At 55.5% G+C, this 16,159-nt stretch overlaps 1 protein-coding gene across 1 annotated transcript in view; it reads left to right on the forward strand.

The window, feature by feature from the left end:
- The first annotated feature begins 6,836 nt into the window (after window positions 1–6,836).
- The window catches only part of SALL3 (spalt like transcription factor 3), a 17,267-nt gene continuing 7,944 nt past the window's right edge, over window positions 6,837–16,159 (forward strand). The window contains exon 1 of the mRNA XM_047828269.1: window positions 6,837–6,918. Within this exon, the coding sequence (XP_047684225.1) occupies window positions 6,837–6,918 (82 nt within the window). The remainder of the gene's footprint in view (window positions 6,919–16,159) is intronic.

The following is a 16,159-nucleotide window of genomic DNA, read 5'->3' on the forward strand; positions in this document are numbered from 1 at the left end:
CAGAAGATGGCTTGGGGCCACTCTGACGCCACGTCGCCGCCTCCCCCCGCCCCCGCCCCCCCCCCTCCCGGGCCGGCACACGGCTCTGGGAACCAGGACGACTGCGGGGCTGCGCGAGGTCACGAAATCACTCGTGGGGGTTCGTCCAAGACGCCTCCAGGCTGCGACCAAGCGAGGTGGCCTGGCGTGGAGGGGTCGGCGCCAAAAGGGTGAGGGTGGGAGGGGCCCCAGAGCCTGGTCCTGGGCGGGGGTCGGCCCGAAGAGGGCGGTGGGCTCAGCGGGGAGTGAGCCGGGACCGCCTCCGGCCTGAAGCCGACGGCGCCCCGCCCCACCTGGCAAGACCCGGGCCCCGCAGGCGCCGCCCTGGGGACCCCCCCCTGCGCAGCGGGGCCGGACCTCCCTGGGGCAGGCCCGACGGGGAGGGGCCGCAGAGTGGCTTTGTCCCATAGAAGGAGCGGAATCCAGGCGACCGGGGTGGGGGGGGGGGAACCCTTGTGCCTGCAGCCCCCGCGGCGCTAATTAGGAAACCGCGGAGGTTGGGTTGCAGCCTGCTTGTGCCCGAGGGTTGCAGACGTGCGGGGCGGGGGGGGGGGGGGGGGGGGGGCAGAAGTGACAGGGGGGGTTGCAGAAGTGCGGAGGGGGGGTTGAGTCGGGGGTGTCGAGTGAAAGGGTCCCCGAAGACCGCCGCCTGTCTACACCAGAATCGAAGCCTGTAGAATCGAATTCGACGCGGGGCCGAGGAGGTTCCAGGACTCAGAAGTTGGGGTCCTGCTTGCGTCCCCCTCCCCCCGCACCTCTAAGCCCCTCCTCCCAAAAGGCGCCCGAAACTCTCTTTGGAAGGGGCCTGGGCGTCCAGAGGCGCCTGCGGGGACACCCGCACGCTGGGGGGGGGGGGGGAGTGGGGGGGGGAGGCTCGTCCCTGCGCCAGGACTGCCCGGCTGGCGCGGGGGGCGGGGCGGGCGGGGGAGGGGCAGGAAATGCCGTTAATTGGGGGAAATGCACACCAATTGCGCGGCGGCCTTTGATGTGCGCCTCCGGGCGCGGCCCCTCCACGCCGGCGAGCCCACCCGGCGTGCGCCCCACTCCCCGCTCTCCCGCGAGCGCAGCCGGCCGAGCGCCAAGGACGTGTGACATTGGCGTGGAAAAGCAGGGGGCCGTGGGTCCCCTTCCGTCACGCAGCTCTCGTGGGGCCCCTTCCGTCTCTCCCCGAGCCCCTGGCCTCCCGACGCCCCGGGTCCCGGGGGCGGGGTGGGTGGGGAGGCCGCGCGCTGCGGGGCACGGCCACGCTGACCGCGGTCGCGGAGCAGGAGCGGCCGCCGCGTGTCGGCCCAGCGTGCGTCCACATACAAATATAGTGCTCGTCCAAATGACATTCCGCTCACTCTCCCTCTTGCCCCCCCCCCCCTTTCTTTTCATCATCAGCAAATAAAGATTAGCTGGTAAGATTATAGAAAGCGTTTTCAGGCTGGCGCTGATCTTTATTCCAGAGGCTTTGTGATGATATTGATGATGATGATGGTCAAGTGGACAGTTTGATTTTTGTGTTTGGAGCTAGTTATAAAGAATCAATATTATATCAAGGGGTAACTTTCGTGATAAAGGACTTTAACCACTCTGGCTATTCATCATAAGTCTGTAGCAAGCAGATAGGTCAAAAGAAATTATATTGCACTAAAGAGTGAGCCTTCTTATCTCTCCCATACCAGGGGAATAGGGACAAGCCGATCGATACAGTAGCTGGTGTATGCTTCTTGCAATTATCAATAGCTGCTTTCGCCTTTTGAGGCCTGCATCTAATAATGCAAGCTAATAATAATCGTTGGAGCCTCCGTATGAGCAAGGAGTGAAAGTCGGAGCGGGCCGGCATTATTTATGTAATCACAGGGGCCGAAGTGCCCCTCCTAGGTCTACGTGCAACCCAGATACACAGTCCAACGGTCACAGAAGTACTGTCACGTCGTTTGCGTCCGCAAGTGTGAGCACTGTGGCCATGTGCAGACGCTTCTCTGCGTGACAGAAAAAGCCACCACCAAATGTTTGCCTGGGATGCCTGTCGGCCAGGTAGCCACCGTCCTGTGGCGAACATTCGAGATGCCACAGAGCACAGTCCTAGACGGATTGTACGCGATGCGCCTGGCTGCCATCTATTAAAAATTCCGACGTGTTTACCTCAATAGCTTTGAAAGCCAAGAGGGGGCCGGCAGGAGCTGAGTGGAATGTGGGTGAGGCGGGTGGTCCTGCGTTGGTTTATTTAAGGAGAACATTTCTTTTAAAGGGGAAACCTCTCTTCAAGTGGGTGGACAAAAAGCTTGGAAAAAGCATTTTCAAAAAGCCATAAATATAATTTGGGGCTACGTGTTTCCTAGCGCCCCCACAATGTAACAGAAAAGCAACATCTTTATAATTGGCACTTGACATGCTGTTTGCGTTGGGCTTTGGTACACCAAGCACAGATTTCCTGTTGATGGAAACATTTATCATCGTGACTGCCCCAGAGTGGCAGGTGGTGTTATCAATTACCTCTTCTTACCAATAATAATATTAGTATGGTAATATCTTTGCTCAAGTGAGAACCAATTAGCGGTCACTTGTCACAGCATTAAAGACACAAAATCATGCTGAATTTAACGGCAAGGACCTAAAACAAAAGTTGGGGGTAGGGGAGGAACCGGAGAGAAGGCAGTGAAGGCCAGTGACAAGAACTTTGATGGGGGGGGGGGTGTCTGGGGGGGGGATGAAAAGACACAGAAAATAAAGCTCTGATACTTGAATTCTTCTTCTGTAGGGAGTGGCCGGGGAAACGCGCCCACGATAAAGCACCAACTGTCCCTTAGGTAAAAGTATGCTGTGTGGACGGACACCCAGGTACCTTCAGTAAAGTGGGACGTGAAAACAGAACCCCTCAACCTCCCGGTGTCAAGTCCAGCTTGCAGATAGGCTTTCTGTTTCATCTGAATAAGTGGGACAAATTAAATCAAACATCTAATTACATGTTCCACTAATGTAAAATCTACAGTATTAATTTGTAAATAATATTATTTAGGCAGACAAAACAATAACATGTCGCCTCATAAGGCGAAAACAACATTGCAAGAGGAAAGACGATGAACAAATTAGATTTAATTACAGAGAAGAAAAGCAACTTTGGTTTCTGCAACAGTGTTTAGGTATCACAATATTTTAATGGGCAGTGGTCATGTGACGGTAAGCATGTGTGTTCGGCACGCAGGAGTCGCGCCCGCACCTCGGGTGCACATCTCCGTGGCTGCCTTTAATCCAGGCGCGACTGGAGGATAATCCTGTCGCTCATTTCTGAAAATATGCTGTTGACACGCTGTCACCTCGCAATAAATCTATTGTTGTGACTCAAGCTTAAGATGCATGTGCTTTCATTAAAACTTGCTGCACTGAATAAAAACCATTAAAGAAAAGTGTAAGATCTGCGGAGGGAAGCTAGGAAGGCAGAGCAGGTAAGAGGAGGTAATGCGCCTTTTGCTTTGCACCTTAAAAAAAAAAAAAAAAAAAAAAAAATCATAGATCTTGTTTGCCCCGTCGGTGTTTGCAAGGCGGCGCCAGATTCACTGATGTGCACTTTTGGCGAGAAATTTGCGCAGGTTCCCATTTTTCATACCCCCCCCCCCAACCCTCTCGTCCACGTCTGCTCGATTTTCTCAACGAAATCCCCGAGCAGGGCGCGCGGAGGGCGGCGTGCAGCCTGCGACTTCACGCAGCCCACTGCACCCTGCGCACCGGGGCGGGGACCCGAGCCCACCGCGGGCGGGCAGGTCGGGCCGGCGCAGCTCCGGGTCCTGCGTCGGCTCCCCGCGTGAGCGCCACTGTGTCCACCACGGCGCCGAGCGCAGCCCGCTGCGTCTTCCCCCTTGCAAAGCTCTGCACGACTTGCGCGACGCCTCTGCAATCCGAGGGCTAGCTTCTTACAGATAAAGGGCCGGGGTCCCAGATTCGCCTCCACTGGAGGGACCTCAAAGATCCTCTCCAAGACCACACCTCGTAGAAAATGCAGAGCAAGTTGACAAAATTAAAACAGTCGCGTTCGGAAGTCCCAGGAAGACCTAGGGACATCCTGCCCGTGTGCGGGGGAGAGCCTGGGGGCAGGGGGCGGCGGACAGAAAAGGTGGGGGGCGGCGCGCGCAAAGCAGCCCAAAGAGGAGGCGAGGGTGCTGTGGGGGCCAGCAGGCTGCGGGGGAGCCGGGCTCGGGCTTCCTCTGAAAGGCTTCGGACGCTGCGGGAGCCTACGTTTGCCGCTGCTTCTTAAAGTGTGGGTTTTTAAAAAGAGGGAAAGAAAGAGAGAATTAACCGGGTCACAAAAAGCAGTGCACCTTTAACCAGGGGTCCGACCCACCGAGGATTGTTCCGAGTTTTTCTCCTCTGGAAAGACGGCACCGAAATCCACCTTTCTGCCGCGGCTTTGCAACTTCCCCCAAGTCTTGCCGGTCCTGCGAATTCTGCCAGAAACTTCCATCCGCCACAACCGCCCACCCCCACCCCCCAACACGCTCCCTTCCTCTCCCCCGCCCCCGCTTCCCTCTGCCCAGCTAAGTTACCGGCCCGCTCGCCCCAAAGCCCAGGCTGCAGGCTGCAAACTTTTCACCGCCTAGCGCCAGTGCCGGATGCGAGAGCGTCCCCGAAATGCTCCAAGCATTTGCCAAAGTTCACAGGGTAACGGCGACGGGCGGCCGCCTCCCCCCAACGGCTTAACCAGAGAATTGTGGTGTGGGGCACACAGCCCCGGACTTCAAACATCTTTTATGTGCCTTTTTATTCTTTTCAAAACCAAAATCACCCAAATGAATATGCCTGCCACTAAGAAGCAAAAACAAAACCAACCTTAAAGGTTTTTGCTTTTTGCTTTTTTTGGAGGGGGAGACAAATGTGGCGGCGGGGGCTGTTTGGAGACGATTCGGACCCGCGCGCTTCCTTCCTCAGAATGATTTTCCTCCAGCTCAAAGCTGTTGCTTCGTGAAACTTACACAATTAGAGTCGGGAGCGAGAACGCAGGCTGGGAAGGGAGAAGATTCTAGAACGGAAAAGAAGCCTGCGGAGAGCTGGGCGAGCCGCGCAGGGTCGGGGTCCGTCCCGTGGAGGAGGGGGGTTCCCGCAGCCAGGAGCGCCCCACCCCCAGCCACGCGAGGAGCTGCAGCCCTCCTGGCGCTCGGGGCTGGAGAGTCACCGCCCGCTCCCTCCCCCGCCCCCCCCCCCCCCCATCGCACGACACCGGGGAGGCCATCTGTGCCAAAGCTTCGTACCACACAGGGCCACTTGAGATGACAAAAATAAGAAATTTGGGAAATGAAAAAAGACAAACTGGGACCAGGGGCAGCGCGCGCGCGCGCGCGGCGGCGCCAGGGCCTGGGGCACATCCTGGTGGCCGCTCGGGGACCGAGGACACGCGCGAGAGTGAGCACGCGGGAGTGGGCGAGGGCGCGTGTGCACGGGGAGGGCGGGGTGCGCGCGCGGCGCCAGGGCGCGTGCGTGTGAGCGCGGGCGAAGGGTGGGCGAGTGTGCGGGAGCGCGCCGCGCCGGCCGCCCGAGGGTGCGGGGCCAGGCCCAACGCGCGCGACCCTCTCACCTGCACCCACCCACCCACCCCACCCCCCGCCGCAAATCACCCCTAAAGTCCTAGAACGCAGCGGGCCGAGCGCGGCACACTCCTGGACTCGGAACTTTGAGTCGCGCGGCCTCGGGGCACCTTGTGCCCCTGCCCGCTCCGCAGGCGCCCCGGCCCGGCACCCGTCGGAAAGGGGAGCCGGTGGGGGTAGAGGTGGGGGGGGGGGGGTGACACCGCGGCCCCGCCGTCCCCTCCCTCCCCTTGGATTTCAGGAGCCGGTGGCGGCGGGGAGGCCCGGCGGGCGGGGCGGGCGCTCCGAGTCGGAGGGGCCCGGGGGGGGGGGGGCGGAGAGACAGGGGGACGCAGGGGAGGGGGGGCGCGGGGAGGGGAGAGGAGGGGAGGGGAGGAGCCGCGCGGCCCGCGCCGCTTCCGAACCGGAAAGTTGGTCTTGCCGAAGTCCCGCCACCCCGGCGTGCGCACTCCGCTCCGCTCCGGCCGCGAGCCTCCGAGCCGGGCCGGCCGCCGGGGGAGCCCGCGGAGGGGACGCGAGCCCGGAGAGGAGAGCCGGTCCGCAGCCTGGGGCACCTGAGCCCGAGCGCGGCCGGCGCGCCGAGCGAGACCCGCCGCCGAGGAGCCGAGCCGGCCGGCCCTGCGCGCCCGGAGCGCAGGCGGCGCGGCGCCCGAGCGGGCCGGCGAGACAAAGGCGCCCGGGCCGGAGCCCTGCCCGCGGCCGCTCGCTCCGGGAGGGGCGGCCGGGCGGCGGCGGCGGCGGCGGCGGCGGCGGCGGCGGGGGGGGGGGGCGCGCGCGGGGCGCGGGCGGCGGCGCACACGCTCTATAAAGGGGCGAGCCCGGCGCGCCGGCGGAGACGGCGCCGCGCGGACGCCGCCAAAGTTTGCCGCCTGCGCCCCCGGGCAGCGCGGCCGCCGCGCCCCGCGCCCCGCCGGCCCGGGCCCCGCGGAGCGATGTGAGCGCCGCCGCGCCGGGTCCCGCAGGCGCCCCTCGCCCCGCGCGGCCGCTAATTGCGAGCGCGGCCTCATTTGCATAGGCCGCCGGGGCCGCTGGAGGCCGGCCAATCGGCGCGGCCCGCCGCTAATGGCCATGCATTATTCACCAGCCTAATTGCTCAGCCCCATGCGCGGCCCGCGCAGCCGCCGCCGCCGCCGCCGCCGCCGCCGCCCGCGCCCCGCGCCCCGCGCCCCGTGCCGTCCCCGCCGGCCGCCCCGCTGACGCCGATGCCCCGCGCGGGGCCCGCGCGCCGCTAGCAGCATGTCTCGGCGCAAGCAGGCCAAGCCCCAGCACCTCAAGTCGGACGAGGAGCTGCCGCCGCCGGACGGGGCTCCCGAGCACGGTGAGGGGCCGCGGGGGGTCGGGCCGGCGGGGCGCCGCGCGGGCTGGGGGAGCCGCCGGCCGCGGGGCCGGTGCGCGGTGCCCGGCCCCGGCGGGCCGGCCGCGGGGACCCCGGTCCTGCCCGGAGCGCGCGGCGCGGAGTTGCGGGCAAGTAAAGTTGGCTCGGCTGCCGGGAGTTGGGGCGCGGCGCGCGGGCGCAGCGGGGCTCGGGGCCGGCTGGGGGTCGGAGCTGCCGGGGGAGGGAGGCAGTGGAGCGGGGGCGGGGGGGGGGGGGACGGGAGGTGAGCCCGCGCGCCGCAGCCTCCGCGCTAACCCCCGGGCTCCCCGGGTACGGACGCCCGGCCCGGCCTCGGCTACCGCGCGACCCCCGGGCCAGCGCGGCGGCGGTGGCGGCGGTGCGTCCCGGGCTCACCTCCCGCCGGACTCCGGGCCGGGGAGGCCGGCCGCCCGGGCAGCTTTGTTCGGGGCCGGGGCCCCGCGGCGGTGCGCGCTTGGAGCGGGGCCGCCGACCCCGACCCCCCCCCAGCCGGCCCGCCCCCACCCCCCACCCCGCCCCGGCCCGCCGGCCTCGTGTGCCCCGAGGGCCGCGAAGCCTGCGGGGGCCCGGCCTTCCTCGTGGCCGCCCCGGGACTGAAGCCGGGCAAGCCCCGCTGCGGCCTGGGGGTGGTCCCTGCGCGCGGGGTGTGGGGGGGGGGCGGGGGAGACCCGGCTTCCCTCCGGCGGTGGCCGGGCGAGCGGGGGGCAGCGGCCGGATGTCCCCGGGGGCGGCGCGGGGCTAGGGCTGGTCCGCTGGCCGCGGGGCCGGGCAGCCCGGACGCGGAGACGCGTCCTTGTGCCGCGAGCCCCGGGCCGTGCGCACGGAAACAAAAGGACAGAAAAGTTTATCACGCGGCGCCGGAAAGTTTGGCGACACGGGTGCGTGTCCGCGTCGGGAGCCGGCGGGCGGCGGGCGGCGGCCTCGCCCGGGTCTTTTTGTGGCCGTGGAGGTGGGGAGCCCCGCGTGCAGCCCGGGCACCCGAGATGAGAGCGGCAGATATGCTAAAAAGAAACGCTTGCATATGGTGGGTAGATTAGGGACAAAGAATCTTTTTGTCATGGAAATGGTTTTTTTTTTTGTTTTGTTTACTTCATCACATAGAATTTCTCACACTTGGTTTGTTTTGTATTGGCCTCAATGACTACATGATCAAATGAATGGATTTATTTCTGCCGAATGAGAAAGACAGTCTTTCCCTCAAAAGAACTACATTGCATCCCAGCGAGGAATTTTAAAGCTTTATTATTGTGGCTGCTGAATAGCTTAAACTCGGCTTTCACAGCCGCCCCAAAATGCAACAATGTAAATACTTCTCCGCTTTGTAGGCTCCTTATCAAAATGTGCACTGTCTCCTTCTATTAAAGCATATTTTAATTAATAGAGTAAAACCCCTCGTGTTTAACAATTAGCAAGCCGAGGCCCTGCTATTCATTTTTAATTCCACGTCAGAGCCGGGAGCCCGGTGAGCTGATAGTGTAAACACGTTGAGGGATGTGTAGCCCACATTCGAAAACCCAAGATGCAGCAAATTATTTACCAGTCCGCCTCTGGATCCTTGCCCTTACCCAGTTTATTCGGTGCTGAGACCTACTCAGGATTTTCACCCGTGGTCGTCCGATTAAAGTTTGTCAAGCTGGTGTTTTCCACCGTCGTTGGGAATTGTAGTCAAGACATTGCCACAGTTCCTGATCGTATTTTGCAACAGGCCAGAAATAGCCTGTCTGGGGCTGAGCCTTCCTCAAGTAGTGTGTTTCCTGGATTGTTTTAAGGGTACTTTGGGGGGAACTGTTTAAAAAAATAAGTTCTTTCTGATTTAATTATTCTGAACTGATTGTTGGTGGAGTATAAAAGATACCCTGTTCTCTGCTCACTCGAGGAATGCTCGCGGATGTATTAGTCTGTCGTGATCGTCGTGAGTAGGATAACGAAAATATTTTTCTTAAGGGAAATGCTGGTGAAAGCTCCCTTACTCCCAACATGAATCCCATATCCCGGAAATTTTAATTTTGTCAAATGCCGTTGGAAATAAACAGACCTTGCTGAAGTTAGAAGAGAGCCAAGTTAGTTTACAGGGTCGTGGAAACAAAGTAAATACTTCTTTTGTATCACTTTGGGCGTGACATGTTAATGAAAGCAGGAGATGCGTGAAGAAAAATGGAAGGTTATCGATAATGCAAATACACGCAGAATTCTCAGTGCAGTGCAGGGGACGGCAGCAGGGCACAGCCATGTTAATTTACAGTAAAAAGAGTTTATTCCCCAAGAAAAGGATTTCCCAGGCTTTGGTGTTGAGGCAAGCAATGAAATGGTAGCAATCCAGAAATAGCTCCAGTGTTCCCCAAACCTGGTCACCGTGGCAGAAAGGAAGTATGACAACGTGTCTAAAAGGAGGAAAGGTAGTGATGGCCGATGGTAAGTTCTAGAGTGACGGTGTTGTAGAATTTTATTTTAAGGATGCCGGAGACTAAACGTTCCCTGTGAGAACTGTCTTCTGAGACGGCAGATCATTTCATTCCTATTTGTGAATGTGATGCAGCCTCAGAATTCAGTTGAATGTGTGCCATCAATAGTGAAACCTTTTGAGCCAGCTGAATATTTTTCTTCTAAGAAAAATTAATTAAAACTTCTGCCGGAACAGCACGTATACCCCTACGGAGAACTTTAAGAAAGTGTGGTACCGCTGTCCTTTGTTGTATTAAATGCATCCTAATCAAGATGTATATTTTATTGTCGTTACACGGAAAAGCTGTATTTAAGGAACAACAAAAGCGTGTTGTAATTTAAAACAATTTGCCATCCTGGATTTTGTTTGTTAGCCCTAATTGTTTCAAAGTGTTTTTGTTTTCTGCCAACTTACACTCATATGGCTATCTTAAAAATCCTTTTAAATGTGGTGAGCATGTGATTGAAGAATTTACCAGTGGTATTCACAGACTGTGTTTAAACTAGGGCAAAGGAGGCCACCAGCCCTCGGTGAGGAGATGCTTTTTCTTTTATCTGTATATGCATGGTTTGCCTGGAGTGCTCCCCCAGCCCACTACACGCATTTACAATTCAGCATTCCAAAAGGAAACAATACAGAAGCCACTTTCTAACATTGGTAGGCAGATTGTTTTCTCTGAAACATGAAAGGTGAAAAGTAACTGAGGAGAGCGGGAGGAGGAAGGAAAAGAAGAATTTGCAAATATTTATCTTAAAAATAACATTTTAAAAACTTAACCTATTTTAAAATGCCTAATTGGGTGGTCAACACAAAGCTCGCCAATTCCCACCTTCCAGAGAAAGAAGTGATTACGTGGCAGTTAGGGGTTTTTTATGTACATTTAAAACTTCACAACACATGCATAATCCAGTATTTTTAGATCTGTTCAGAGCCACAGAAAGAAGGCAAGCTGATTATTGTTTGCATACACGATGATGGCAAAAGTGGGTCAGATTTCATTTTCAACTGGAACCTCTGAGAGGGTTTGCCATTCATGTCTAGGTAGCTCTGAGAATATCCCGGGGAAGTCAACGAAGATCCAGCCAGGGCGCCCGTTGTGTGCACTGAGCATTAGTAGGAGTTTAGCATTCTTAACTGTGAGAATTGACAGGGGGTTTTGGTTTTGGTTTTGGTTTTTTTTTTTTTTTTTTTTTTTAAAGCAAAATAAGCCTTAGCTGCTAATGAGGTAATGCACTGTCTCCTAATGTTGCAAAGTAGCTCTAAGAAGGATACGTCTTGCATAATATTTATACAGCAGGAAGTTGTTTTTGTTCTGTTACTTTTTATTTTCCTACATGATTTGTAGACCAGTTGCCAGAACAAAACCAAAACATGCTAGGAAGAGGAGACCCGGTCCCACTCACCCTGGGGCAGGTTGGAGTCCAGCACGTGGCGAGTTGTCACATGTGTAAAATCTGTGTAAAAATTGAGTGCTTTGATTCTGCTTTAGATACACTCTTACATTAAAAAAAAAAAAAAAAAAGTCCTGCTCTTAGATTTTTCTCTTGTTCATTTGAACAGTTTTAGGACTTAAAATGCAGCTAACTGTCAGTGTGGTTTCCAAGCAGACAAATAGCCCTAGTCATGTTACAGAAAGTGTAAAATATTAACTGAAATAATGAAATGCCGTAATGGGCTCCATTTATGTTAGAGATTAAGATTGATCTGTTGGTTAATTAAAGGGGACCTCCTCGCCTCGGCGGAAGTGTCCACCGGAGACCTGATGGCACCACTGCGGTGTCTGAATCTTGTCCTCCCTGGGCCTGTCTTTTCCAGTTGGCCCCGGTCTGCTCAGGCTGCCTCTGCGGCCCGCTCCCCGCTCCACCAGCCCGGCCCCGGGAAGGCAGGGCTGCGGAGTGTGGGGCCCTGGCTCTCCCCGAAGGTGGGTAGTTAGAGGCGCCGTGACAGGCCTTGCTGATTTAACCTTTGCCTGCTTTGCCCTGCCAGGGGTGGCCACTAGATGTCAAGCTCATAATACAATTAGTGCATCTGTGCTGTTGACCTTGGCAGCCGGACTCAACACTGTTCTATTAAGTGTTAACACTGAGTCTGAGAGTTAACTGGAGACCCGCGAGCCTGCTCCGTGCTGCCCGGCTTATCGAATGCCCATCTCCTCCGGCACAAGTGTTTATAGTTCTTAAAGAAGAGAGGACGGTTTCCTTTTGTTCGGCCGTTCCGTCTTGAACTGTGTAATTAACCCTGCAGGTGCCGTGGCACTTCGTCTGAATCCGTGGGCCTCCCTGGGCCCCCTCTCGCGAGGCGGCGCCGTTTGCTAATTCCGTCGTGTGGCTCTGTACGTGCAGAGCCGCCGGCCTCAACGACCCAGGGCGCTGGCTTTTCCCAGATGGCCTTTGGCATATGTGGAAAGCCGTAAGGTGCCGACAGATCACGGAAATGATTTAATAACCCAACCCCGGGTGCAGGGCGGCTGCACCCAGCGCGTCGGAGCCCTGCTCCCGGACACAGTGCACTGATGCTTCTCCAGGGCTGTTGAGACCCAGGTGTGTCTGCATCTACGGGGTCTCGCTCACTTCTGGCTCCTGCGTGTGTGGGCTACTCCCGAGGAGGCGTGCCGGTCACGTGTGGCTCTACACCGTGCTCGTCTTCCCCAGAAGTGACCCCACACGAACCTTGTCTGCCCCCCTCACCAGGTTTTGGGTGACCTGGGTCGCCCGGGTGCCGTATGTCGGGAGTCGTTGCTGTGTGGGCACGGGCCGGACCATCCGGAGGCAGCGGCCGCTGTGCGACCCCCACAGCGTAGCAGACACCTTCATGTGGCGCGAGGCGTCCAAGCCAAGGTCGGGCCGCGTGTGTGGCTGCACTCCACCTGCGCGACTCCATAAGGGGAACCGTGTCTCCCCCCACCCCACCCCACCCCACCCCCCAGATGAGAAACTGCAGAGGTTTGAAGCAGAGGACGTTTGGTGACTGTGCCACAGGTGGTCCTTCCTTAACAAATTTGAGATGTGGGCCACTGAGGCGACAGAAGCCCGCGCGCGGGTCAGTGCTGGCGTTCAGCATAACCAGAGCGCCCCCCACTGTTCAGCTCCATGTGCACAAGCTCGGAGGTCCGGGGAAAAGGACAAAATTTTTCTATTGCGTCTGGAATTTCTTCTACATTGTTAAACACAGTAGGGGTCTCTATTTGTCCCCTCCTGTTTCGCAGCTTGGGCTCAGTGTGTGATAATTCATCTTTCTTTATGGGATTCAAAGCTATCATAAGGAGTTAAAAAGAATTAATTTGCAAGAAAAGAAGTGTCTTCTAACAATTCAGGAAAACTTGAAAAATGCTTTCTAGAGTTTTAAGGGGTGGTAAAGGCAAATGAGAAAGTACTTTTTCCTTTCCCGAAGGCCCGCGTGGCATTTTATGGTTCCCAGTTAAAGTGGAGAAGTTAACATCCCTTTCCCGGCACTGAACGATCCTTTTGTTAATGGCAGAGAATTAAAAGTGGGTAGCAGAAGCGTAGCAGGACGAACGTGGGCATCTGGGGTTGGTAACCAAAATTATAAACCCCTGTTTACCACGTGTTTGCATTGGGCAGCTTCTTTAGTAGGCACTGTGCTCCTGCAAAGAGAAAACCGAAGAGCCCTGCCAGGAACCACGTTTGAAATCGAGGGAAGCTCAGATATTCTTAAATCTGTCGCCACAGTGCTTCTCACTTGTGGCTCTGAGAAGATGGTCGCGAGTGTGGGTTCTCTGCCTGTCGTCTGCCACCGCGGCCCTCAGAAGACTGTCAGACACTTTCAGGCAGTGGAAACACGATACGCGTTATGTAACAGCAGGCTTTAAAACTGAGAATAATGAAACGGTTTGGGGGGTTCCTTTCCCGTCGAGGGATCTGTGCCTAAGAACGGAAACCTTTCCCGTAAAGAATCCCCGTGTGTTTTATTTTTAAGACTGGTGTGGTAGGGGTTCTTTTGTTAGAGGCTTTCTTTAAAAGGCTGCGGGACCTATTTTCCTTCTGTAGACCCGAGCAACGCAGAACTTGCTCGAGAACATTCGAACAGTGATAAAAGCCCCCAAATCCTTCAGTATAAGTAGCAAGTGTGGGGATAGCTGTGAACTAATTATGCATTTCCTCTCGTAAACTGAAGCAGCTCTATTTTTCAGCCCCTGTTCTCTTCCCTCCCCCGACCGCGTTCAGGAGAACCGGTTCAGCCTTAAAGCTCCGGCGCCCAGCTTGAAGCCACGGCCGGTACATGTCTGACCAAGGCCCAAGGAGAGTTTTCCTGGAACAGCCTCTTCTCACAGGGCCTGCCGCGGGTCCAGCATACGCTCTGGGCACCTTCGGGAGCAGCCTCGACCAAACCCTCTTGTTGCCCAGGATGGGGGGGACGCCCTTGGTTCCTGGCGAAGGGGTTAGTGGCTGTCTTCCCTCCCTGTGGTCTGGCCCCTTCCCTGTAGATGCCTGCCTCAGCCCGGCCTGTTTACAGCCCGAAGTCTCTCCATCCTTGAACAGGCGGGATGCAAAGAATAAATTACTTTGGCAATAGCGATGATGATTATAATGAATGCTGGGTTTTCAGTCCCCTCCCTTAAGAAAGGAAGCATTTCTAATTGCTTTGGAAATAAATCGCACACTCTTGTATCCTTGTACTATTGTTACACCGGCTCGCTGACACAGTTTTACCTTGAAATAAAAATTTGTAGCCGTGTTAAATGATGGATGTCATAACTTCTCTTTGTGAAATACGAAGGCCAATTTCAAACATAAATTTAATTAAAGCACCAGCACGGCTGCATGCGTGTGAATCCGACAGAATTGGCTTAAAACAGTGGCGGGGTTAAAGGGCGTTAGAAGTTGTATAAATTGGGAGCTGCATTCAGATTTTCCCTTTTTAAAAAAAAAAAAAAAATGAGCATTGCCATCTCAGCACGTACGCACTTAATCACCGGAATGAGAAGCGCCGTCAAAGCAAGTTATAACAACTTCCTTTGTGTCGCCCTCTCTTGTGAGCGCATCAGAAGTTGGTGGCCTCACTCTGCACTTAACCTGGGAGTCGCAGTGCGCCTAGGAGCTCGGCTCCGGGGAGGCTCCTCCCCAGCGAAGTCCCTTGCTGCTGTTGAACAACATTCTTAAGGCGCGCAGTGAAACAGTAGAGTTTTCATCCGTATGCGCCCCAGTCCAGACTCTCACGGAACGTGTGGCCCCTGTGACTTTGAGGGAGTGCTAATCACGTTCAGAGTTTGATGGCGAAGACCGATCACGCTGTATTTGTACAAACCCCAGTTAAAAAAAAGAAATATGTGGAGATTCTAAATTATTTGCCCCACGAGAAACCCCAGTTGTGTTGAATTTTTTTCCTTCGCTAACTGTAGTTTTTAAATTATGTTTCGGTTAAAAGGCAAATTCGTTATGAAACTTTGCTCACAAGATCCAGCAGTGGTCTGTCCTGTCAGGTTCCTTAACACAATGAACTGTTAGCAGGCCCACATGGCCAGAATTGGCATTTTCACGCGGTCCCGGCCCCCCCCCCCCAGGTTTGCTCTCCTTCCTCAGTTTCTTTTTTTTTTTTTAATTTTTTTTTCAACGTTTATTTATTTTTGGGACAGAGAGACAGAGCATGAACAGGGGAGGGGCAGAGAGAGAGGGAGACACAGAATCGGAAACAGGCTCCAGGCTCTGAGCCATCAGCCCAGAGCCTGACACGGGGCTCGAACTCACGGACCGCGAGATCGAGATCGTGACCTGGCTGAAGTCGGACGCTTAACCGACTGCGCCACCCAGGCGCCCCATCCTTCCTCAATTTCAAAGGAATACATGGAAGGTTATTCTACTTTGACAGGAGTATTTTCACTATGTTTAGGGGTTTATCGTTTATACCTGCATTAAACACACTGGCTTATTTGGTAGAAAGTGCTGGAATGCCCTGTGCACAGGTCGTGCAGCTGGGAGACACTTGTGGCCTTTGCAGACCTGCCCGGGGAGGAGGAAGTTCCCCGGGACAACACTCCCTAAGTTCCCTGAATTTGGACACGAACCCTCAAAGTCCCAGCATATGAGAAACCCATGGAAACATTGAAAAGTTATCTTTGAAGTAAATAGAGATGTGCTTGGGTCACTTAAGCTCTGAGAAAAGCGCGGTGTGAAAACAAAAGTGGTGTGTCTGCATTTCACGTGTTTGTTACTCAGAAAACCTGGGAAATGTTCATTTGTAAGGTATCATTTGTTTACAGCTAAGTGAGTCAATTTTTCCGACACTGAGCACACCCTCCATCAGCCTAATTTTAAGCACTTACTCAGTGAATTGCCCCCGACACGTAATCCCCTTAAAGAAAAAGCCTTCTTTGAATACGATGTACAGCGTTTAATTGTATGCAGTATTGGGTGTTTTTACCATGTGGATGCTCTTGTACACCCGCCCTGTGAGTTACACGTCTTATCTCCTCTAAGGAGTTAAAGGTAGGAAATATGTCCACAAATTAGCAACATCTAATTTCTTGATATTTTTCTAAAGTATTAAAATAACAACCTTTGGGAGATCACGCCAAGCCTTTTAATCTCCTAGCTTTAAAACGCTGACAAGAACTTGGAGAAACGTTCTCTGCGTTTCGTTAGAATAGTTACGAGCTACCGTGACAGTTGATTCCAGCTTGATTACTCAAGGTATCGGGGACTGTTTACCCGCAGATCTTAGGCTGTTTTCTTCTTTTGTCCCGTTCTATAACCGTAGCGTGCTTAAAATTAGATTTTGCATACATTGAGCAAAGTTAAGTGCTGC

Source organism: Prionailurus viverrinus, chromosome D3 (assembly GCF_022837055.1).
Source record: "Prionailurus viverrinus isolate Anna chromosome D3, UM_Priviv_1.0, whole genome shotgun sequence".
NCBI classification, from domain to species: Eukaryota; Metazoa; Chordata; class Mammalia; order Carnivora; family Felidae; genus Prionailurus; species Prionailurus viverrinus.